This window comes from Trachypithecus francoisi, unplaced genomic scaffold (genome assembly GCF_009764315.1).
Source record: "Trachypithecus francoisi isolate TF-2019V2 unplaced genomic scaffold, Tfra_2.0 Lachesis_group0, whole genome shotgun sequence".
NCBI classification, from domain to species: Eukaryota; Metazoa; Chordata; class Mammalia; order Primates; family Cercopithecidae; genus Trachypithecus; species Trachypithecus francoisi.
The window spans coordinates 13,279,245-13,304,942 of record NW_022681453.1 but is presented as its reverse complement, the minus strand read 5'-3'; the positions used below and the strand labels follow the sequence as shown (position 1 = coordinate 13,304,942).

Here is a 25,698-nt window from a genome sequence, read left to right as displayed (position 1 = left end):
ATATTTTTATTTTGTTTCACAGCCTTGTTACATGTCATTATCATTTAGTAAAGTAAATAACATTCTGGCATTAGACATGAAGCAACATGGTAAAAGACGCTGTCCCATTATCCTGCTAATCTCAGCCAATCAAGGCCTTTGGGGCTCAGCACCCCAAAAGTGTTTTTTTAATGGTGTACAATAACAGATTTCATTTAGGGCTTTGTTGCAATTTGCCCTTATGTGCAAATTTTTGGTGCTATTCTGATACATTTTAGCTCAATTATTTTAATATCTCACTTGATAGAAACTAAAAGTTTACTCATCAATGAAAAGGAAGAGGCTAAAGGCAAAATGAAAAAAGAAGAAGAGAAATACTTTAATGTAGATTAAGATGTGAATCTAGGAACCTCTTTTTCACAAAGATAGTGTGGGGAATGGCAAGAGTGAAAATAAAAAATAAAATAAAACAGAATCCTCAGTATTAACAAAATTCCTAGAAAGAAGGCTAACTAAAGGCAGGAAAAGAAAAAAAGGCAAGTTAATGGATTAGTAGCAAGAACCAGTCCCCCTATCTCCCAGTCACTTAGCCTCCCTGGAATACTCTACGCTTCCACTTGCTCCTTTCCTTTCCATTCCCTCTTCTATTTCCTCTGGTAGCTCTTGGCAGGGAAACAATATAATTTGACACTAAGTCGTGAACGGTGGGTAGGTCTAATCCCTTTTGTTCCACACTAGCACCAAATTTGGAATTCAGTGTAAGGAGTGTCCCCTGAAACTACATTTCACTCTCTCCCAAAGAACAGAGTTGAGAAGTAAGTCCCAGGAAGTGCAGGAGCTACAGAGTTCTGGCACCCTTCTCTGTCTTGAGGGTCCTCCACCTCCGACTCTCAACTTTGCTTTCTGTTCTAAAGCAACCCTATCATCGAACTGGCTGAGGTGGTAGGATCACTTGAGCTCAGGAGGTCAAAGCTGCAGTTAGCAGTGAGCCACTGCACTCCAGACTGGGTGCCACAGCAAATCTCTGTCTCAAAATAATAATAATAATAAAAGGCATTCTTGAGTTATTAGGCTGGGGTGGCTCATCTGTAATTTCAGCACTTTGAGAGGCCATGTTGGGAGGATTGCTTGAGCCCAGGAGTTCAAGACTAGCCTGGGCAACACAGTGATATAGGAGTTAAAAAGGAATTACTTAGGCAAATAATGAGGGTAAGGATGTCCTCAGTAAGGTTTTCCTTTTAATGAAAAGCAGCCCCCAAATAATTTTCTTTTCTAACAAAGAGCAGTCTGTAAAATTGAGCTGCAAACATAGACAAGCAAACTGGAAGCCTGCATGGGTGAACGCTGGCAGCTGTGCCAATAGGAAAAGGCTACCTGGGACTAGGCATGTTCAAAATGGTGGCTCCATCTTCCCTTCTCTTTGCCAGCCACGTGTACAGTAAGAAGTAGGCAAGCCCTGCCCGGTGGCTCACGTCTGTAATTCCAGCACTTTGGGAGACCAAGGCGGGCGCATCACGAGGTCAGGAGATCGAGACCACAGTAAAACTCTGTCTCTACTAAAAATACAAAAAATTAGTCGCGCGGTGGCGGGCGCCTGTAGCCCCAGTTGCCCAGGAGGCTGAGGCAGGAGAATGGAGTGAACCCGGGAGGCAGAGCTGGTGGTGAGCCGAGATCGCGACACTGCACTCCAGCCTGGGTGACAGAGTGAGACTCCGTGTCAAAAAAAAAAAAAAAAAAAAAAAAAAAAAGAAGCAGGCAACATGGTGCCTGCCAGGCAAAGACACCATTTGCATAATGATTTAGGGTGGGGCAGCCAGTTTCCTTGTGTATTATGTAAATGTCACACCTAGTCCAACCAATCTATGGGCCCTACGTAAATCAGACACCACCTCCTCAATCCTGTCTGTAAAATTCGGTGCCAAAAGTCCGATTTGGGCTCCTCTCTCTCTCCCAGGAGACAGCTTTTCTCCTTTCTCTTTCTTTTGCCTATTAAACCGCTACTCTTTTGACATGGAGTCGCGCTCTGTCGCTCAGACTGGAGTGCAGTGGCGCGATCTCAGCTCATTGCAACCTCCGCCTCCTGTTCAAGCGATTCTCCTCCCGAGTAGCTGGGACTACAGGTGCGTGCCACCATGCCCGGTTCATTTTTGTATTTTTAATAGAGATGGGGTTTCTCCATATTGACCAGGCTGGTCTCAAATTCCTGACCTTGTGATCTGCCCGCCTTCACCTCCCAAAGTGCTGGGATTACAGGTGCGAGCCACGGGCGCCCGGCCTAAACCTCTGCTCTTAAACTCACTCCTTGTGTCTGTCTGTGTGCTTAATTTTCCTGGCATGAGGCAATGAACCTTGGGTATCACCCCAGAAAATGACGCCGCTTCAACAGTGGGACCCCACCTCTAAAAAAAAAAAAAAAAAAAGAATGTAAACCAGTAATGCTCAGAATTTGTTCTAAATTGATAATATAGCATATTTCTTGGTATTTTAGTCATTTTGTACACTTTTTTTGAATCCTACCTGTATTAGTCGAGGGGTCTCTAGAGGGACAGAACTACTAGCATAGATGTATATATGAAGGGGAGTTTATTAAAGAGTATTGACTTACACCATCACAAGGTGAAGTTCCAAACTAGGCCTTCTGCAAGCTGAGGAGCAAGGAAGAGAGTCTGACTCCCCAAATCTCGAAAGTAGGGAAGCCAACAGTGCAGCCTTCAGTCTGTGGCCAAAGGCCCGAGAGCCCCTGGCAAACCACTGGTGTAAGTCCAAGAGTCCAAAAGCTGAGGAACTTGGAGTTTGATGTTCGAGGTCAGGAAGCATCCAGAACAGGAGAAAGCTGAAAGCTGGAAGACTCGGCAAGTCTGCTCGTTCCACCTTCTTCTGCCTGCTTTATCCTAGCTGTGCTGGCAGCTGATTAGATGGTGCCCACACAGATTGAGGGTGGGTCTGCCTCTCCCAGTCCACTGACGCAAATGTTAATCTCCTTTGGCAACACCCACACAGACACACCCAGGAACAATACTTTGCATCCTTCAATCCAATCAAGCTGACCCTTGATTGATATTAGCCATCACACTCCCCATCCTTCACCCAAATAAACTTCAATCAAAAACACCTCAACAAAACAAATGAAAGCACCATCATTCTTAGTTAAATTTCTTCATTTATTATATTTCTTATTGTCTTCACTGTATCTTGCTTTATACCAGAACTGTGACAGAGGGCAATTAGTTTTAGAGCAAGTGAAGAAAGGTAGGAAGGTTGCTTTAATTTTTCCCAAACCTGGCTTGAGGGAAAATTCACACATCCTTCAAGTTTATGAAACAGGCGACGGATCTTTATTAAACTGGCCAGCAGAAGAAGGTCATCTCCACTCATGTAACGGAGGACTGGAATCTCCTCAGGGTTTGGTAGCTTTTCAGCAAAGAGAAAGAGAAGGAAACTCAGAGCCCAGCAGTGAAACTGGGGAGGTGGGAGGAGCTGAGTCATGGCCCTTATGTGGGGTTGGATTCCCTGATGACGGTCCACTCTAATTCATCCGTAAGCAGGGGCGGTGGTGTTATTCCAATCTGAATGAGGAAAGAGCTGAAACGCTGTGGAGACTTGAGAGACCAAATGGAATATGGATACCTTCAAAAACTTACAATTTATTCATGTAGATTAACCAGCACCTACTGAGGGGATCACAAAGATGCCTCAGACACAGTCCCTTGCCTGGAAAGTGCCCAGTGGGGGAGGTAGGGTGAGTGCTGGTCTGAAGTCTGGGTGTTCACTGGGAAGGCACTGAGAAGAGCAGTTTTCCTCAGAGAAGGTAGGACTGGGAAAAACGAAAACTCCCTTTCCTGCTCCTAAATGTGCCCCAACCTCCAGGAGGCCATTCCAGATTAACCCCTCCATTACTCTTCTTTGGCCTCTGCTCTCCCCTCTCCCTCACAGCTTTTGACAATTCAAGGCAGGTGTGGTCTTCCTGCAGCTGCAGAAACTGAATGGATTTGCCAGGACAGTCTTGCCTGAGGTGTTTTCAGTCTGTAGCTTCAAGGCCAGCCTAGGAGGGGCATTTAGCCTCTCCAGGGCAGGTTAAATGCAAGCAGAACTACTACCCTCTGCAAGCTGAGTGACCACTTACCTGCAAAAGATGGTACTTACAGTATTATTTCTGTATTTCACTCCTCCTTCCAAAGAAATGAAGAAATGGAGGAAGGCAAATGTATGAGATGGACAAACAACAAAGAATAGGTCAGAATCCTTTACCCCAAATATCATACAACGACAGAAAATTTTTTACAGATTAAGTCAATGATGGCTCTAATAAGAAAGATTTCTTTTTTCCCCCTTTGTTTCCAGTGGGGTTGGAATAAGAACGATTTCATCGGCAGGATAATTTTAAGGAATTCCTGAACATCAAAAAGCAGATGAGACCATATGGATATAGAGAGAAATGGCCACATGAAACCACTAAGCAAAAACACATATACTCTGAGCTCAAACGCAACAGAAATGGGAAGCAGGAGGGGCTCCGAGGTAAACGTTAGGCAGATCAATTGGGAGGCAGGCTCCTCACCTTTTCCTTTGTGTTGAGTACTGGTGCCTACGGGCTGAGGCTGGCAGCGGGCACCAGAGCTAGCCTTCTACCCCTTAGCAGCACAAATTGTCTCCACAATTATCTGAAGCAAACTTTAGTAAGCAGAACAGGGAAACAGGAATTCTCAAATCCAAGTTGAACGTACGACTGAGAATCACCTAATAGTTGATGCCACTAAAGAGAGGCACCAGATTTACCTATCAGAGAAACTTATACTCAAGGAAAAAGAATTAGGAGATAGAGAAAGACTTTAGGAAATTTATCCATATTTAAATAGTTAATATTTTCTTAGGGACTTGAGATAATATTGTTAAGGAAGAAAAACAACCAGAGGATTTGGAAGTTAATTTTATGCATATTATAAAAGATACATTAATTTTAAACTAACCATTAAAATATAGTGTATTAAAAGACTAAGTCTGTTAGCTGGGCATGGTGGTGCATGTCTGTAGTCCTAGCTACTTGGGAGGCTGAGGCAGTATGACGGCTTGAACCCAGGAGTCTGCAGTTACAGTGAGCTATGGTCACGCCACTACACTCCAGCCTGGGTGACAGAGCAAAACCCTGTCTCTAAAAACAAACAAACAAAAAACCCACTGAGTCTATTAGGTTGAGGAAAGCAACAAAATCCAACTATATGTGATTTGCAAGAGAACATGTAACCCAAAACTACATGAAAAAGGTTGAAAATCAAAGGATGAAAAAATATCAGACAAATGCTAACGAAGAGAAAGTAAGTGTAAGAATTTAACATCAGATGGAACAGCACTTAAGGTAAAGGCCACTAAAAAGGAAATTAGGAATAACATATGTTGATAATATTACTACCTTTATTGTCAAAATAAAAACAAAACTCTCACTAATACACTAGGGCACAAAACGGGAACAGCTGAAGAGCGAATGAGTGAGGGGAAAGAATGAGCTGGCCTGGGCGAAAGGTACAACTCACAAAGAAGAGAGTCAGCATCTTTAATTTCCTGATCGCAGAGCTTCAAAATATATACAGCAAAAGCTGATTGAAACACTAAGAACAATGAAGAAATTCACAATCATTTTGGGAAACCTTCATACATTTCTCAGAAATAAACCCAATGACATAAAAATAAAAGGATAGAGAGGGAGGTGTGACTAGAACAACTAGACATAGAATTTTGTACCAATAAACTATACAACATTTTGGTTAAATATACATGGAACACTTATATAAAAATTATGCAACCAACCACTAAGAAAATATCAATACATTCTAAACAGGAAGAAAAAAACTGCAAGTCATATTTCCTGACCATTTTGAAATGAACAAGAAAGGGGTAAAACTTTTTATCTATTTGAAAATTCAGTGACTACTGCATTGAAGTCAAAATACGTATTCTAAATTATTTAGAAGTGAAAGAAAATTACAGCACTATATATTAAAACTTGTGGCAAACGACCAACGAGGCACTCAGAGTGCTAGGGAGAAGGTGGGGGTGGGTGTGGCTGGTTTTGATAGATTGCTCAGGAAAGGACTCTGTGCACAGAAACCTGAAGGAAGTGAGGGAACGCCACATGCTAAATCGGGGGGAAACATTTTAGGTTGAGGGGATAGCAAATGCAAAGACCCTGTGACAGGAACATGCCTGGTATTTTCAAGGAATAGCAAAAAGGCCAGTATGGCTGGAGTAGTGAATGAGATAAGGTAATACAGAGAGACTATTCAAAGAAAGAGGTCCAGATTGTGTACAGCATTGCAAGCCTTTATAGGGCCTTGGCTTTCACTCAAGTAAAATTAGAAGTCCCTGGATAGTTCTGACCAGACTTACATTTTCAAAGTATCATTCCAAGTATTGTGTTAGAATAGACTTTGGGAAGACCAGAAGCAGGGAGACTTATTAGGAGGCTATTGCAATAATCAAGCAAGAGATGGATCAGGTAAAGAGGCAGACCAGAATGATAGCACTGGAAAATGTGAGAAGTGTGAGATTCTGGAGGTATTTTGGAGGCAGAGTTTACAGATGAGTTGGTATGGGACTGTGAAACAGAGCATTTAGAGTTGTGAAACTACTCCCGAGTTTTTGTCCTGAACAAGTGAAAGAATGTAGTTGCCATTTTCTGAGATGGAGAGGACTGAGGTTAGATCATGTGTTGAAATCAAATTCTGCTGTGTTGAGTTTTTTCTTTTCTTCCTAACAGGGTCTTGCTCTGTCACCCAGGCTGGAGTGCAGTGGCACAATCACGGCTCATGCAGCCTTGAACCCCTTGTCCTCGACCCCGCCAACTGTGGGCTCAAGCTATCCTTTCACCTTAGCCTCCCAAATAGCTGGGACCACAGGCATGCGCCACCATGTCTGGAGAATTTAAAAACCAACTTTCATAGAGATTGGGTCTCATTATGTTGCCCAAGCTGGTCTCAAACTCCTGGGCTCAAGTAATGCTCCCGTCACGGCCTCCTAAAGTGCTGGGATTACAGGCATGAGTGACCATGCCTGGCCTGTGTTAAGTTTTTAATGCCCTCTTAGAAATCCACATGGGTATGTTGAATTGGAATCAGAGACTTGCAAGGCTCGAGTTCATATGAGATCTACCTGAAGATACAAATTAAAGGGCTATCAGCATGCAGATGATATTCAAGGAAGTGAGACTCAATGAGATAATCTGAGGAGTGAGTATAGAGAAAAGACAACCCAAGGACAAGCTCTGGGTTCCTCCAATATTTAGAAAAAGGGGAGATGAACAGTAATCAGGCCAGAAAAATGAGAAGAAACAGCTTGTGAGGTACAAGGAAAATCAGGGGAGAATAGTCTTGGAAGCAAGGGAACAAATGATTCCAGGAAGAAGAGATCATCAGTGTTTAATGCCACTGAGAAATCATTACAGTTCATATAAATTTAATATTTATATTAAATTCAATATTCTTCAAAACGTAGACACAAAAAAATCTTCAATACTTATTAAGTGGGAAACAAAAACAAATAGGAACCCCTCCAACAATACAAAATGTACGTCATCGAGATTTTATGTTTTAAAAAAGTTGTATAAAATAGGCTGGGTGTGGTGGCTCACGCCTATAATCTCGGCACTTTGGGAGGCCCAGGTGGGCAGATCACCTGAGGTCAGGAGTTCGAGACCAGCTTGGCCAACATGGTGAAACCCCGCCTTCACTGAAAATACAAAATTAGCTGAGTGTGGTGGTGTACGCCTGTAGCCCCAGCTACTCAGGAGGCTGAGGCACGAGAATCGCTTGAATCCGGGAGGTGGAGACTGCAGTGAGCCAAGATCATGCCACTGCACTCCAGTCTGGGAAACAGAGCGAGACTCCATCTGAAAAAAAAAAAAAAGATGTATAAAATAATTTATAAATACATAGTAAGGAGGAAGGTACACACTAAATTTTGGGTGGTGATTACTTTGGGGAAGGGAGTTAGAATAGAAGAAGAAATGAATGGAATTCTCATTTTTTAAAAAAATTGTCTTTATTTCTGTATTGTTTAAATCTTTAAATATAAAAAATATATTCACAAGTCACTTGTAATTAAAAAAAAAAAAACCTAAAGGGTGATTGTGAGAACAATGAGAAAAGTAAAAAACTTTAATAATGAACTCTTCCTTTTGTATCAAAATGATTCTTTTTTGATTAAAATTAACTTCTAAGTGGGGAGAGGAAGGGAGGTGGGGGAGTGGGGGAAGAAAGTAGGGGGAGAGAGAGAGGGGAGAAAGAAGTATCTTTATATTTTGGGTAAAAATGTATTTACTATGGATGTAACGTAACAAAAGGAGGCGATACTGAAGATTTCTGACCAAGAAAGAAGTTTGTCTGGAGCCTAAAAATTTGACTGCAGTTTCCAGACTCACTGAAAGTAACTGGAATAGTGCTTAGCACATTGCAGACCCTCGCTCTGTGTTGCCTGAATCTGCAATCTCCGCTTTGTTTGGTGGTCATGAGATATTCCTTCCTGTGTTGAACATTGAGATTCTATTTCCACATACTTAAAAGTTGAAGGCACCTTTGAAGTTTGGAGTCATGTGTTCCTTTAAAAATCAATGAAACAGGCCATGCGCGGTGGCGTGCCTGTAGTCCCAGCTACTTGGGAGGCTGAGACAGGAGAATTGTTTGAACCCGGGAGGTGGACGTTGCAGTGAGCCAAGATCCCACCACTGCACTCCAGCCTGGTGACAGAGAAAGACTGCAGCTCAAAAAAAAAAAAAAATCGATGAAATGGGCCGGGCGTGGCAGCTCATGCCTGTAATCGCTGCTCATTCAGAGGTTGAGGCAGGAGGATTACCTGAGGTCAGGAGTTCGAGATCAGCCTGGCCAACATGGTGAAACCCTGTCTCTACTAAAAATACAAAAATTAGCCAGGGGTGGTGGCGGGAGCCTATAGTCCCAGCTACTTAGGAGGGTGAGGCAGAAAGAATTGCTTGAACCCAGGAGGTGGGGGTTGCAGTGAGCCGAGATGGCGCCACTGCATTCCAGCCTGGAAGACAGAGTGAGGCTCCATCTCAAAAAAAAAAAAAAAAAGAAAAGAAATCAATGGAACAAAAGTCCTTGAAGTTTAAGGGACCTATTCGAAGTCACACACTATATGTGTTATTTATGTATATAGCTATACATCCATCTCTATTTGTATCCATCTCTACATCTATATTATTTTATTTAGTGCCAAGTACCACCCTTAGTACTCTGCATTCTCATCAAATCTTCACAGCAATCTGTAAGGTCGGAATCATGATTCCATTTTATGGATAAGGAACTGAAGTTCAAGTTCACTCAGTCAAGTGGCAGAGCTAAGGTTTGAAACTACAAAGAATCTGCAACCTGAATTCTATGTTCTTAACCATCATGCATTATTGCCGGTCACTGAGAATGTACTCAGGGCTGTGCCCTGGGAGAAGCACTGGAGTTACAGAAGTCAATCAGATAGAGATTCTTCCTTTCAGGAGATTGCCATCCAGTAGGAAAGGCAGCACTGTTCAGCAAGCACGGGGATGGAGGCAAGTACAGAGAAAACCCATAGAAGGATGTGGTTGAGGCTGACTGGGTGAAGGACTTGGAGGTCTGGGAAGTGTCTCCAAGGAAAAGGGGCTTATGATTGGTCTTGAATGTGATTCAAACTCAGGTCTCCTGACGCAGCCCAAGGCTTTCTACCATGGCAGGGAGAAAAACAAACACAATATGAAATCTTTAAACAAAACCCCCAAAGCAGCACTACTCAGGCACAGAGCAAACATGCAATAAGTTGGATCTGAGTCTGAACTAAAAGGAGTTTCAGAGTAAGAAACAATAAAGCTGCCTCAATTCCATATGAAGCTTTCACTACATGTTTTTCCATTGAATTCCAAAATCCTAGTAGACAGTAGATTATGCACTAGTGTAATCTATCAGCAATAATACTAACAAAAGTTATTTTACTGTTATTATTATTCTAAATGCTTTAAACTGTTTTTAAAAATGTACCTACCTTCACTTTGGTTCCAACACTGATTCTTGCCTGTTGGCCCATTGCTAGAAAAGTTATAGAAATCTTCTCTTGTTCTAAGATGCGGACTCCAATATAACGGTTCAAAGCCAGAAAGACAGGTTTAAATGAAACAAAGGGTGAGGAAGTGATGGAATTTGACCAATTCCAAGCCCTTATTCTGTTGCCGGCTTGATCTGAATATTGACCTCCCAATATATTGATGTATACCCTGGGCAGGAAGGAAATGTAAAAATCATAAACAGTAACACTGTAATAAAATACTGGAATTATCCCTGTTACTTGCTAGCCAAGGGGACTAACAGTTTATGCCAGCAATTAGCATGAGTGGTGGAAACTTCAGGTAATCTTAGGAGTGATAATACTATGACTAAATTCTACACTAATTTGAAGTACTGTATCCTATTTGAGTTCATACTGATAAACTAAAATGGGTCCAAAGGATCAACCTGGGATGAAGGAGTCTGGAAGGATGAAGAGGGTGCAGGGAAGGTTTAGTCTGGAGAAAATAAGATACAGAAGAGTAGATGAATCCTGAAAGAGGAGGAAAGACCAGTGCTTAGATTTTCACCACACCAAAATAAAGACCTGTGGCTGTAAATTCTGGGGAAGACTGTGTCGACCTCAGTACAAGAGAGCTGTTTTCTGGCAATGCCCAATGAGGAGCTAGGAGTCCTTCCACGAGTCCTGCCATCATGGCTGAGTGTGGGGGCAGAGGCTCAGGGAACACCTCTGTGATCACTGCAGTGGAGAAGAGGTCTGTGACAGAGCAAAGGTGGACCTTAGACCCACTAGGCGACCCCATCTCTTCAGACCATGAATGCCTTACATTTTACTACATCACTTTTAGCCCCTCACCATCTGAGATCTGGCAGTATTAATCGCTGTGCCATTCTATTCAGTTATCTCCTTCTCATACTCTGTTACCATCCCCACCTTGAGGAGAGAGAACAGATGTAGTTCTGGGTACTCAGAAAGTTGGCTTAATTTGAGAATGAATTATTTTTTTAAAACTGGATGACTTGGCCATGGGGACCCCTAGCTAACATCTCAGGTCTCCAGTATTGATCAGTGGTAGTAATCTAATAACAAAAGCACAAATGAGAAATCGAGGTGATTATCTTATTGTGTCTGGGAAGGGAAGCTTTAGTTTTATCTTGAAATCTGGGTGAAAATAATTATCTAGCTAAAATTTTCTGGATAAATCAGTCCCTTGTTTATTTAGTAAGCATTCTTTGAGTCTACTCTATGTACAGATATGCTGCTATGTAGTAGCAAAGATTCAGGATGTGTCCTCAAGGAATGTCAGTCCGGTAAGGGAAATGGACTTATTACACAAGAAGCAGAGAGACGGCTATGAGAGTATCAAGGAGCCATCTCAGGGTACCTGAGAGTTCAGTTCACGGGGCAATGGCTTCATAAAACCAGTCTGGAAGAACCTATTGGTTTCCAGTCTAGAAACCAACGAATATTGGTGACAATTAATATAGCACTCCATCAGAGGTAACATAGAATTGCTATAGAATCCTGAAAGATACATAGAAATTTTCCAATATACATGGTGGTAATGAATTGACTACTGCTGTAGACAAAAAACACAAATAGCTTGGTATCCTAACTTTCTCAAGACTAGCAGTATATAAACTTCACCAATTATTGGCAGAAGTTCTTGAGATGAGATTGTTATACCTGTATATAACTTAAAGGAAAAGACCTGTTTCTGAAAAGTTCAAAAAGTTTAAACTGTTCTGAAGTTAGAACCCAAATTTCACTTTGTCAGGCTAAATGAAATCATATGAAGTCACATAATATATACATAGTAGGTTAAATTGGGACCCAGGATCTTAATTTCTCTGGATATTTTGTCTGTATGTTATTGCTCTTGCTTGTGGCTATAGGACGCTTACTAGCTACGAATGTGTCCCAAACAATAACAACATAGTGTATCAACTGTCTATTGACAAGTTGTTTACACAGATGAAGCAGAATGGCATAGGCTCTAGAGACTGCCTCAGTTAACATCCCAAATCTTTAGAGTTACCATATCATTTATCAAGTTTTTTTCTATGTTGTAATTATATAGTTCATATATTCTTACTATGTATAGAAATAATATGATGAACTTTATTTTTATAGTTGCTTGGGATTTTTCCACTGAGAAGCGTATGGAATGGTGTAAACCAAAAATGACCCTGAGTTGAACATTACCATCTAAAGACCACTAACTTAAATAAATCTTCTTAAACCCATTCTTATCATTGAAAAAGAAAAAAACAAAATTTCCCAGACCGAAAGCCACAAAATGGCAGCAGCAGGAACCTAGAAGCTTACCAGACATTTCCATTGGGATGATAGCAGGAACTTCTGCCAGAGGAATCCAGCAATGCCAGGATAGCAGGGTTAGTGGGCATATCTTCTTGGACTATACAAGTGAAACCATTTACCTTGTTGGGCACTCGAATGATGGCTAGGTTTCCAGATGGATAGCTGAGATCAGATAAGGTCATATAAATTGTTCTAATGCTCCTTGACTATTCTGGGAACAAATTCAATTTATGAGAGCACTCTGAAATGATAAAGCATTCTGAAAATGGGAGGTACTATATTGATACAAAAAATGTTATGCTTTTTATGTGGATCAGAATATACTGATGAGATGCAAGAATCCTCAACAAAAAACTTGCAAATGAACTGTCACAATATAAAAAGGAGTATGCATCATGATGAAGTAGGGTTTACCCCAGATATGCAAGGTTGGTTTAACATCTGAAAATAACTTAATATACCATCTTAATAGAATTAAGAGCAAAAAACACACAGTCATCTCAACACAGAAAAAGCATTTGACAAGTTTCAACCCTCTTAATAATAAGAAAACTCAATGGATTTCAAATAGAAATGAATGTCCTCAACCTGATAAAGAGTATCTACAAAAAGCCCACAGCTGGGCTGGGCATGGTGGCTCATGCTTGTAATTCCAGCACTTAGGGAGGCCAAGGCAGGAGGATTGTTGAAGCCCAGGAGTTTGAGACCAGCCTGGGCAATATAGTAAGATCCTGTCTCTACAAAACAATTTTTTTTTCATCTTTAGAATTTTGATATTTTAATTAAAAAAACCCCACAATTAAAACCATACTTAATGGTGAAAGACTTAGTGCTTCCTTCATAAGATCAGAAACTAAACAAAAATGTCTACTGTTACTACTTCTATTCAACATTGCACTATAAATAGATGTTCTGGCTGCACGCGGTGGCTCACACCTGTAATCCCAGCACTTTGGGAGGATGAGGAGGGTAGATCACGAGGTCAGGAGATTGAGATCATCCTGGTCAACATGGTGAAACTCCATCTCTATTAAAATTACAAAATTAGCCAGGCATGGTGGTGTGTGCCTATAGTCCCAGCTACTCAGGAGGCTGAGGCAAGAGAATTGCTTGAACCTGGGAGGTGGAGGTTGCAGTGAGCCAAGATTGTGCCACTGCACTCCAGCCTGGGTGAGAGAGCAAGACTCTGTCTCAAAAAAAAAAAAAAAAAAAAAAAAGATGTTCTAGCCATGGAAGTTTGGGGGAAAAAAAAGGAAATGAAAAGTATCCAGATTGGAAAGGGAAGTAAAACTGCACCTATTAGCAGATGACATGCTCTTGTATATAAAAAATCCTAAGGAATTCATAAGATAATGTATTAAAATCAGTAAATGAGTTCAGCAGGGTTGTAAGCTACAAGATCAATATACAAAAACAAATTGTATTTCTATACACTAGCAGTGGATATTCTAAACATGGGATTAAGAAAGCAATTCTATTTTCAATAGCATCAAAAGTAATAAAATATACTGAAGATAATTCACTAACTGTTAATACTCATTTCCATATCCAGGCTGATTAGAAGTCCAGAAATAAACGCAAGATTGATTCTAAATCATTTTGCAGATCAGTCACAGCCTTCAAGAAAACTAAGAGGAATAAAGTCAGCGCATGAAATGATTAATAATAAAAGTTGGAAAGCCATATATTTTTATATGGTTTTTATACAGACACAGCCTGTAGTCCCAGATGCTTGGGAGACTGAGGTGGGAGGGTCACTTGAGCCCAGGAGTTTGAGGCCAGCCTAGGCAACATAGCAGGGCTCTATCTCTAAAACTTTAAAAAAATTTTTAGGCCAGGTAAATTATTTAAAATTTATTGATGTAATTAAAACAAACCTACACACTCTCATAGCGTCTAGGGAACTAAAACTTCATTATGCTTCCTATGCTGTGAAAGTCATTTTTCTGGCTTATTATTGGGGTTTAAGTAAACACTTCGGAAACGATAACTAAAAATGACTTTCTTCTACAAGGGGAGGCTCTCAGTTCATGAAAAGGCCTCCTCATTTTTTTGCTTTTTGTTTTTACTTTCCTCAGATATTATCAGAATCTGAGCAGCTCAGAAAGTGTAAATATTAAATGAATGACCTGGCCATCAGGCAGAAAGTCCAAGCGATCAATAACTTGGTGTTCTATGAAATAGATATTGAATTTTGGTATTAAAAATTGTCTACCGCTCATGGGTGTGTAAACTAGTATACATTTTCTGGGATGGAGGGATGGCAAAATCTATCAAAGCTTTAAAATGTCCAAATTATTCATCTAGAATTTCTACCCCTATATGTTTGTTTGTTTATGTATTTATTTATTTAATTTTTTGAGACAGGGTCTTGCTCTGTTGCCCAGGTTGAAGTGCAGTGGCACGATCACAGCTCACTGCAGCCTCAACCTCTCTGGCTCAGACAATCTTCCCACCTCAGCCTTCCAGGTAGCTGGAACTACAGGTGTGCACCACGACACCTGGCTCATTTTTATATATTTTTTTTGTACACATAGGCTTTCACCATGTTGCCCAGGCTGATCTCAAACTGCTGAGCGCAAGCGATCTGCCCACTGTAGCCTCTCAAAGGGCTGGGATGATAGGCATGGGTCACCATGCCCAGCCTCAACCCCCAGGTATTTAATTCAAGAAAGTAAGTGGTGACTATGCCACAAAGTATGCACAAAGCTGTTTATTTAGCTGTTGTGTATAATAGCAAAAATTGTGAAACCACCTTTGTTCAGTAATAGTGGATAGGTTAAATGAATTATAGTACATCTATATAATAAAGTACTGTGTGGTTATAAAATGGTGTTGCTACCTGTTTTTGGGGGGAAAATGGTGTTGTATCTTTATATTTATTGCATTATCATATATTTATAACATTATTGTATAATTTCATTATGTAAAGGAGTCAGTTAGAAAATATGAATAAACAGTTAAAGAATCAATTTATATATATACATGCTCATAGACAGAGAAAATATTTTTAAAAACCCCATGGGCCGAGTGTGGTGGCTCACGCCCGTAATCCCAGCACTTTTGGAGGCCGAGGCGAGCAGATCACCTGAAGTCAAGAGTTCAAGACCAGCCTGGGCAACATAGTGAAACCCTGTCTCTACTAAAAATATAGAAGTTAGCTGGGCATGGCGGCATGTGCCTGTAATCCCAGCTACTCGGGAGGCTGAGGCAGGAAAATTGCTTGAACCTAGGAGATGAAGGTTGCAGTGAGCCAAGATCCCACTACTGCACTACAGCCTGGGTGAGACTATGTCTCAAAAAACACACAAACAAAAACCACATATTTTTATGGTTTATTCATTTATTTATTTTTCTCTCTCTTTTTTTTTTTTTTTTTACTGCTCTTTGCAGAGCAGGGCTACCCCATAGGAAGTGCATTCAGAATAGCCAAAAAGAAAAAAAAAAAAAGAAAAAACAAAAACCATTTATTTTAAAATGCTGGCTAGACACAGTGGCTCACACCTGCAATCCCAGCCATTTAGGAGACTGAGGCGGGAGGATTGCTTGCACCCAGGAGTTCAAGACCAGCCTGGGCAACACAGAGAGATCTCCGTCTCTACCAAAAATTTAAAAAATTAGCCAGATGTAGTGGTGCATGCCTGCAGTCCCAGCTACTTAGGATGCTGAGGTGGGGGGACTGCTTGAGCCCAGGAGGTTGAGGTTGCAGTGGGTCATAATTGTGCCACTTCACTCTAACCTGCGCCTTACAGTGAGACCCTGTCTTAAAAAAACAATAGTAATAAAATGCTATCAGCTTTTCTCTGGGTGGTAGAATTTGAGGGTAGTATTTCCATTCCTTCCTTCCTTATTTCCTTCCTTCCTTCCTTCCTTCCTTCCTTCCTTCCTTCTTTCTTTCCTCCCTCCCTCCCTCTTTCACTTTCTCTCTCTTTCCTCTCTCTTTCTGTCTTTCTTTCTTGGTCTTGCTCTGTCATTTAGGCTGGAGTGCAGTGGCATGATCATGGCTCACTCAGCCTTGATCCTTTCACCTCAGCCTCCTGAGTAGCTGGGACTTCAGGTGTGTACCATCACACCTGGCTAATTTTCTTATTTTTTGTAGAGATGGGAACTCACTATGCTGCTCAGGCTGATTGAAAGCAATCCTTTCACCTCAGCCTCCTGAGTAGCTGGGACTTCAGGTGTGTACCACACCACACCTGGCTAATTTTCTTATTTTTTGTAGAGATGGGAACTCACTATGCTGCTCAGGCTGATTTCAAACTCCTGGGCTCAAGTAACCCTCCTGCCTTAGCCTCCCAAAGTGCTGGGATTATAAGCATAAGCCACCATGCTCAGCCAATATAGTTTCTCTATAGTTTCCTTTTATCTTTCTATTTATTTGTCTTTTTACTTAAAATTTCTATTTTTCAATTATGCTGGATCTTTATCTTTTTCTGTGTTTTAGTTTTTGTTTTTGTTTAGGGTCCCACTTTATTGCCCATGCTGGAGTTCAGTGGCACAATCTCAGTTCACTGCAGCCTCCACCTCCTGAGCCCAGGTGATCCTCCTAATTCAGTCTCCTGAGTAGCTAGCTGAGACTACAGGCATGTGCCACCACACCCAGCTAACATTTTGTGGAGACGGAGTTTTGCCATGTTGCCCAGGCTGGTCTCAACCTCCTGAGCTCAAGTGATCTGCCTGCCTCGGCCTCCCACAGTGCTAGCATTACAGGCGTGAGCCGCTGCGCCTGGCCATGTATTTCCTTCCTTTACCTTTCTCTTTTTTGAAGTAATAAAGCTAATAAAAATAACTTGTTGAAAGAGGATACAATATTTGTGTTGTCCCATCTGGAAATGAAGTTAGAAACTTGCTCCCATGTTTGTAATGCTTCTCCAAGAGCTCATTCCTGACAACCTATACACCACAGAAAAGAAAAGACACTTAATTATTTCGGACATAAAGTCATAAGTACGACAACAATGGACATCAGCTGGTTACTAGACAGTCATACAAACCATTTATTAATTTAAATTTTGGCCTTGCTTCAACAACAGGAGACAACCCTTAGCAATTATTAACAGATTGTCCCTAACCCTTGCAAGTGTAACTTGATAAAAATCCTTCTGGTAGAAATCTGACATTACATATCAATTTTAATTTATTTTATTTTATAAATGTTACTATAAGAACAAAACAAAAGCAGATAAAAACCATCCCCTGCACAATGTGCAGTGCCATTGCTATCATAAATCAGATATTCATGCATGCATGAGTCTGTTTCTGGACTCTATTATGCATATGGATTTCCTTGTTTATCCTGCCCCAATACTATACTGCCTTAATTACTGTATCTTGTAATAGATCTTAATAGCTGGTAGAACACATCCTCCTCTCCTTAGCCTCTTCTTCTTCAAGAGTGTTTTGGTTACTCTAGGTTCTTTATATTTCCACATACATTTTAGAATCAACTTGTCAAGACTTCCCTTCCCCCAATACACACACATAGGCAATGTTGTTAGAATCTGAGATTATATTGGATCTATAGATCACTCTGGAAAGAATGATCAAAGAGTGTCATCTCTAAAAAGGAAGAGGTAGGCTAAAATATCTCGTTATGAACATGGTTTTCTTTATTTTTCCTTTTGCTTCTGTGAAATTTTGCTTCATATATTTTTGAGGCTGTGCTAATATGGACAATATATTTTGTAATGCTATATCTTACTGGTGGATTGAAATTTTGTCAATTAAAAAGTGATCATCTTTATCTTATAAAGTGATCCTCTTATCTTTATCTTACACGTTTTCTTTTTTTTTTTTTTGAGACAGAGTCTTGCTCTGTTGCCCAGGTTGGTGTGCAGTGGTAAGATCTCAACTCACTGCAACCTCCACCTCCTGGGTGTAAGTGATTTTCCTGCCTCAGCCTCCTAAGTAGCTGGGATTACAGGCATGTGCCACCATGCCTGGCTACTCTTTGTATTTTTAGTAGAGATGGGGTTTCACTATGTTGGCCAGGCTAGTCTCAAACTCCCTACCTCAGGTGGTCTGCCTGCTTTGGTCTCCTAGAGAGCTGGGATTACAGGTGTGAGCCACTGCACCTGACCTATCTTACACTTTCTTGAAATACATTTTAACTGGGTATAGAATTCTAGATTGGCCATTGTTTCTTTCACCACACTGAAGACATTCCATTGCCTTTGAGCCTCTGTTGTTGCTGTTGGGAGGTTATCTGCCAGTCTGTTTTCTTTTAAATGTAACCTGAACTTTTTTTCCTCTGTTACTTCTAAGAATTCTTTCTTCCCTTTTTTTTTGTTTTGTTTTCAGTCTTTAGTTTTCTGCAGTTTTACTATAATGTGTCTAGAATTTTTTTTTTTTCTCATACTGCTTGAGATCACTGGGATTCTTAAACCTGTCGATGGGTCTCTTTTATCAGTTTTGAAAAATTATCATCCATTATCTTTTAAAATATTAGCACTGCCTGATTATCTTTTTTTCTCTCCTTCTGGGATTTTGAATAAATGCATGTTAGATCTCTCATTTTGTTTTTGTACCATACACTCTGTCTTGTGTTTCTTGCCTTTTTTTTTTATCCCCATAATGAATTTTGATATTTTTTCTTTTCAACCTTTCTTCCTGGGCATTGGTTCTTTCTTTAGTGGAGTCTAACCTGCTTTCAGCTCTCATCTTTCAAGTTTTTAATTTCGATTGTTGTATTTTTCATTTCAGTTGTTGCAGTTTTCATTTTCATTTCAGTTCATTTTTTTCCATTTCAAATTTGCTACATCAGTTTATAGTTTTCTCTTCCCTTCATATATCTTCAAGCTGATCTCTTATTTTCATGATCACAGTTAGACTTCCTCATTTTCCAAAGTCTTTTCAGGTCTCTTCTTATTGATTATTATTCCTCTGGATTTTTACTTGTATTGTTAAGTTTTCTTGTGTTCTTGGTTATTTTTCACTGTATGCTGGTAACTGAACTTGAAAAATAATTTGTAGGTGTGATTTGAAGGTTGAATTAGTGACCTTCCTCCAAAGATAGTTTGGATTTACTTCTGCCAGTCACCTGGGTTTACTGACACCCCTTATATTCTTTTTGTTTGTTTGTTTTGAGATGGGTCTTGCTCTGTCACCCAGGCTGGAGTGCATGATCATAGCTCACTGCTGTCTCAAACTCCTCAGCTCAGGTGATTCTCCTGCCTCAACCTCCCAAGTAGGTGAGCCTACAGGCATGTGCTGCCATGCCCAGCTAATTAACTAAAAAAAAATTTTTTTCTTTTTTTGAGACAGAGTCTTGCTCCATTGCCCAGGCTGGAGTGCAATGGTGTGATCTGGGCTCAGTGCAAGCTCTGCCTCCCAGGTTTAAAGAATTCTCTGCCTCAGCCTCCCGAGTAGCTGGGATTACAGGTGCCCGCCACCTTGCCCAGCTAATTTTTGTATTTTGGTAGAGATGCAGTTTCACCATGTTGCCCAGGCTGGTCTCGAACTCCTGAGCTCAGGCAGTCCACCCACCTTGGTCTCCCTAAGTGCTAGGGTTCACAGGCGTGAGCCAACACACCCAGCCAAAAAAATTTTTTTAGAGATGGGATTTTGCTATGTTGCTCAGGCTGGTTTCAAACTCGTGGCCTCAAGTGATCCTCCCACCTTAGCCTCCTGAGTAGCTGGCATTACAGGTGCAAGCCAATTTGCATGGTTCACCCCTTAAATTCTATATCTCCCAAGATAAACAAACCAGGTCTCAGTAATTTAATTCTGAGAAGTCTATTCTGAGGGACTATACTTACATAGAAATGTACTTACATACAAGGATATTTAAAGAAATGGCATTTATATAGCAAGAAATTGTTAAGGATCAGTATGTCCAAGAACAGAAAAATGGGTTAAACTACATGATAAATTATATAGCTATTAAAATAATATTAATGTAAGCTATATAATATCATGAATTTTTTTTTTTTTTTTTTTTTTTTTTTAGACAGGGTCTTGCTCTGTTACCCAGGCTGGAGTGCAGTAGCACAAACTTGGTTCACTGCAACCTCTGCCCCTAGGCTCAAGGGATCCTCCTGCCTCAGCACCCCAAGTAGCTGGGACTACAGGTGCATGTCAACATGCACAGCTAATTTTTCTATATTTTGTAGAGATGGGGTTTTGTCTTGTTGTCTAGGCTGGTCTTGAACCTCTGGAGTCCAGCAATCTGCCTGCTTTGGCTTCCCAAAGTGCTAGGATTAAAGGTGTGAGCCAATGTACCTGGTCTTGGAAAATTTGTTTTTATAATTAAGTTAAAAAAGAGATATAAGTATGTTAACAAAAACCCATGCAAGGAAAACCATCTAGAACAGTGTTAATATAACTTTTGATTACAAGAAAAATGTTCTATATCATCACTGCAGTTCAGTAGCCACTAGTTACATGTAGCTATCTAAGACTTGTGGAATGGCTAGTGTGACTGAGAAATTACATTTTTAATTTAATTTAATTTAAATCTAAATAGCCAAAGGTAGTATTGCTACCATATTGGGCAGTGCAAGTCTAGAAAATATTGAAATATTAATGTTTTGGGAGAAGTGATTGAGACTTTTGGTAATTTTCTTCCTTTCCTTTTAATTTTCTAAGGGCTCCAAATGTTCTCTAATACGCAACTCTTACATTTTAAAGTGAAAAGGCTTTAACCCAAACATAAGACATTGTTACAAAGTCTAGTAGAACTTAAAAGGCCAAGTCTGTACCAATTCTTTTTGACAACTAGTTAAATGCATCATGTAGCCAAGCTTCATGAAAGATTATATAATTTTAGGTTAAACTGTTTTTTTTAAATACCAAGTAAAAAAATTACAAGTTCATTACCTTTCCACATGCTATCCGAGAATCACAACAAATGATGGACATGTTACTATTTCTCAGTTGAAAATCAAATACAATGTCATCAATTGTCTGTTTTTCTGGAATATCCACAGAAAGTTGATAAGAAATTGTTTTTAAGCGCTTTGAATCTAGTGGGAAAAGAATCACATAGAAATACATATATGTTTTAAATTTTCTAAAGCCTCTTTTCTAAAATGAAATTTCAAACTCCAATATAAATACACTGATTCATAAGAAATTTTTATATTCAAATTTTTCATCATCTTTAAAAATTTTATTAATCCCCTTTGTCAAAAAATGAGAACATTCCTTTGTTAAAAGAAGAAAAATGAGACCGGGTGCAGTGGCTCATGCCTGTAATCCCAGAACTTTGGGAGGTTGAGGCGGCTGGATTACTTGAGGTCAGGAGTTTGAGACCAGTCTGGCCAACATGGTGAAACCCCATCTCTACCAAAAATACATTCATTAACCAGGTGTGGTGGCGTGTGCCTGTAATCCCAGCTGCTTGTGAGGCTGAGGCAGGAAAATTGCTTGAACCGGGAAGCAGAGGTTGCAGTGAGCCAAGATCGTGCCACTGCACTCCAGCCTGGGTGACAGAGCGGGACTCTGTCTCAAAAAAAAAAAAAAAAAAAAAAAAAACAGAAAGAAATTTAAAAAATGACAATTTTCATTAAGTGGAACTTTCTGGCCTTAGTTCTAGTAGAACTGACACTCTAACAGTTGGATATCAGGAAACTTTATATTAGGGATTTAGTTACAAAAATAAATAAAAATATATCTTCTCTAAGTATCTTTTTTTTTTTGGCAGTTCAACTTTTATTTTTATTCATTTTATTTTATTATTTTAATAGGTTTTTGGGGAACAGGTGGTGTTTGGTTACATGAATAAGTTCTTTAGTGGCGATTTCTGAGATTTAGGTGCACTTACCACCTGAGCAGTGATGTGAAGTCTTTTAACCCCCACCGCCCTCCCACCTTTTCCCCCTGAATCCCTAAAGTCCACTGTATCATTCTTATGCCTTTGTGTCCTCATAGCTTAGCTCCCATCTAAGTATCTTTTCAGTAGCTCCGGGTGGTAGAGGAGGAGCCTGATGCCCAGAAAGATTAAGTCATTTACCCCGAATCAGACAGCCTGTAAGGAGAAAAGCAAGGATATAAATCCAGGACTTCTGATTCTAAACTCAGTGTTTCTTCAACTGTACCAGAACTACAGTGATACTAGCAAGCTGACTTATACAACAACTAATATATGAAGAAAATAAGCTGTTTTTTTTTCTTTTTTTTTTTGAGACAGGAGTTTCGCTCTTGTTGACCAGGCTGGAGTGCAATGGCACGATCCCAGCTCACTGCAATCTCCGCCTACCAGGTTCAAGTGATTCTCCTGCCTCAGTCTCCTGAGTAGCTAGGATTGCAGGCGCCTGCCACCATGCCAGCTAACTTTTGTATTTTTAGTAGAGATGGGGGTTTCACTATGTTGGTTGGCAGGCCAGTCTCAAACTTCTGACCTCAGGCGATCCACCTGCCTCGGTCTCCCAAAGTGCTGGGATTACAGGCGTAAACCACCGCGCCTGGCCAAGTTGACTTATTTTTGACAGATTTTCTATACCCAAGCTTGAAAACAAAATGGAAAGTATGCTTAATAAAATATGAGACAATGAACTTGAAAGCTCTTTGTAGTTATCTGTAAAATGCTCTATAGGTGTTACTAATTTATTTCAATGAATAATAACAACGAGATGAAGACTGAAAATGCCAAAAACCAGATGGCTGGAAACACTAGTTTTTTTGAGCCATTTTGATGGATACAGGCTATACTGTACTTAGAAATAAAAAATTTTCAATACTACTTCTTCTTATTATTTTTTACAGAGATGGGATCTCACTATTTTACCCAGACTGGTCTCGAACTTCTGGGCTCAAGTGATTCTCCCACTTTGGCTTCCCAAAGTGTTGGGATTACAGGTGTGAGTCACTGCATCTGGCCAATACTATTTTTAAAATACACCCATTTTGTCTTTTGGTTAAACATCTGAGCTTTCTGACGTTGTACAGCAGGTCTATAAGATCAGCACTGATGAACTCACCATCTTCAGAGAAATGAGTCTGTTCCCTTGATATTATTGCAAAATGTCTGGCCATTCGTTGCTCCTGTTTCCTACAAAATCAAAAAACATCAGGCATAAATCTGAAATGCGGTTGAAGCTTAAAACAGTCTACTACAAAATTCAGCTGCTTAAATGCCATCCTTGTCTGTTTGATCTGTTATTACTTGTGAATCTAGGAAATACATCTTCAAAATTATATATCTTGAAAAACTGAGGTTCATTTACAAAAAAAGCTCCAATTAAGTTGGCCTGTATGAGTTTCGGTATCAAAGGCTCAATGTTACCTTTGCAGGGCTTTTTCTTTTGCCTTGAGTCTGTCGACCTCACTGTCATGGGCTGCATGAGGGTCAATAGCAATTAATTCAGCTTTAGGGGATTTTATTTTTATTTGTTCCTCATAGATATAATCAATCAGATTTTGGAAAGCAACACAGCAGGAGGCCTGGAAAACACAGAAGTTACTTTCATCTCATCAGTCCTAGATGAAGATGATTAGAGGGGATAAAAATGACTAACAAGGTTTGAATAACAATCTATCATAAGTTTTTATTCTGGTAATAGCTTTATTAGATATAACTCACATACCATACAATTCACCCATTTAAAAAGTACAATTCATTTGTTTTAGTATATTCACAGAGTTGTACAATCATCATCACAATCAATTTTAGAATCTGAAACCTGTCCTCACTAACAGTCACTTCCTCTCCTTTCTTCTTCACAGCCTCTGGCAACCACTAATTTACATTCTGTCTCTAAATTTTCCTGTTCTGTATAGTTTATAAAATGGAACCATACAACATGTGGCACTCTTTATGTCTGGCTTCTTTCACTTAGCATAATGTTTTCAGGGTTTGTCCATATGGTAACATGTTTCAGTACTTCATATGTCTTTTTATGGCTGAATAATATTTCATGGTAGGTATGGATATACCACATTTTATTCATCCATTGATGGACAGTCGGGTTGTTTCTATATTTTGGTTATTATGAATCATGCCGCTGTGAACATTTTTGTACAAGTTTTTGTGTGGACATATGTTGCCATTTTCTTGGATATAAACCTAGGAATAGAACTGATGGCATATGGTTACCGTATGTTGAACCTTTCAAGGAACTACTAGACTGTTTTCCAAAGTGATGCACCATTTTATATTCCCCCTCAGCAGCACATGTGGCTTCTAATTTCTCTACATCTTTATCAACACTTGTTGTTATCTGTCTTTGAAATTATATCCATCCTAGTGGGTGTGAAGTGGTATCCCATTGTGCTTGTGATTTGCATTTCATTGACAGCTAAGACACAAGTCTTTTTTTTTTTTTTTTTTTTGGAGACGGAATCTCACTCTGTTGCCCAGCCTGGAGTGCAGTGGTGTGACCTCAGCTCACTGCAACCTCCACCTCCTGGGTTCAAGCAATTCTTCTGCCGCAGCCTCCCGAGTAGCTGGGACTACAGGTGAACGCTGCCACACCCGGCTAATTTTTTGTATTTTAGTAGAGATAGGGTTTCACCGTGTTGCCCAGGGTGGTCTCGACCTCCTGAGCTCAGGCAATCCAACCACCTCGGCCTTCCAAAGTAAGCCCGACCTAACTCTTTTAAAAATGGTAACGCCGGGGAAAGATGCAAGAGAAAATACTACATATGTTTAAAGATAATACTATTTCCACAGTAAACCTGCCTTAGAACTTACATGCCCCTTTGATTCAGAGCAAACATCCACATTAGAAAAAAATGCTCTTAGATCGCTTCCACAAAATTCACATTTGGGTGATGTCTCTTCCTCTTCATCCTTCAGAGAGAGAGGAAAAAATTAAAGAAGTCCCTACAAAGAGGCCCAGAGGCTCTGAGAGCAGCAGGAGCGCAACCCTGGGCATGGTCAATGAATGCAACAGCAGTGGTGATGAGATGTGCCAGGATGTGATATCACTTCCATTTAAGGGCTGGTGAGGCTTGAGGAGCCTGAGGTGGTGTTTTGCAGGTCTTTGTCTGGTGCAATTCCCCGGAGCAGAGCTGAGCCTATTAGGAAGTGTGTGGTCTTCGGGATGCCTCCCTCGTATAAGAAGAAAGTTGCAGAAATGAATTCACTGTGGATACCAGAGTCTCTTGTTGGGAAGGGGAATGTGTATTATATACCTAGATGCAAGAGACAAGGATAACACACACTGGATTTTATGCAAATGGTCTAAGGTATTTGAACATCATTAACTCTTTCAAGAAGTGACAAGTAAGAAAAAACCTTGATATTACTGTGTAGGTCAACATGTACAATGACCAACTTTCTAAAATAAATGAGAGTCCCTTCTCCAGGGGAGCCTAGGTGGGAGCTCTGAATTTTGTCTGTATTGTGAAGGTAATTCAGGATAGGGAGGAGGAGGGGAGGCAAAACAAGGGAGAGATTGGGAGTTAGGGGCTCAGCTG

General features: G+C 40.2%; 1 protein-coding gene across 3 annotated transcripts in view; it reads right to left on the bottom strand.

Moving 5' to 3' along the window:
• Positions 1-2,998: 2,998 nt before the first annotated feature.
• Positions 2,999-25,698, bottom strand: part of ERICH6 (glutamate rich 6) — a 46,888-nt gene continuing 24,188 nt past the window's right edge. Inside the window, exons 7-14 of one of the 3 annotated variants that reach the window (XM_033204488.1) lie at positions 24,971-25,069; positions 23,564-23,721; positions 23,259-23,329; positions 21,157-21,251; positions 17,147-17,232; positions 12,346-12,501; positions 9,997-10,225; positions 2,999-3,390 (exon numbers count right to left, since the gene is read on the bottom strand). In XM_033204488.1, the coding sequence (XP_033060379.1) occupies positions 3,127-3,390; positions 9,997-10,225; positions 12,346-12,501; positions 17,147-17,232; positions 21,157-21,251; positions 23,259-23,329; positions 23,564-23,721; positions 24,971-25,069 (1,158 nt within the window). In that variant the 3' untranslated portion in view covers positions 2,999-3,126. Of the gene's footprint in view, positions 3,391-9,996; positions 10,226-12,345; positions 12,502-17,146; positions 17,233-21,156; positions 21,303-23,258; positions 23,330-23,563; positions 23,722-24,970; positions 25,070-25,698 lie in introns of all 3 variants that reach the window. The other 2 variants (XM_033204480.1, XM_033204496.1) reach the window with 2 other exon arrangements.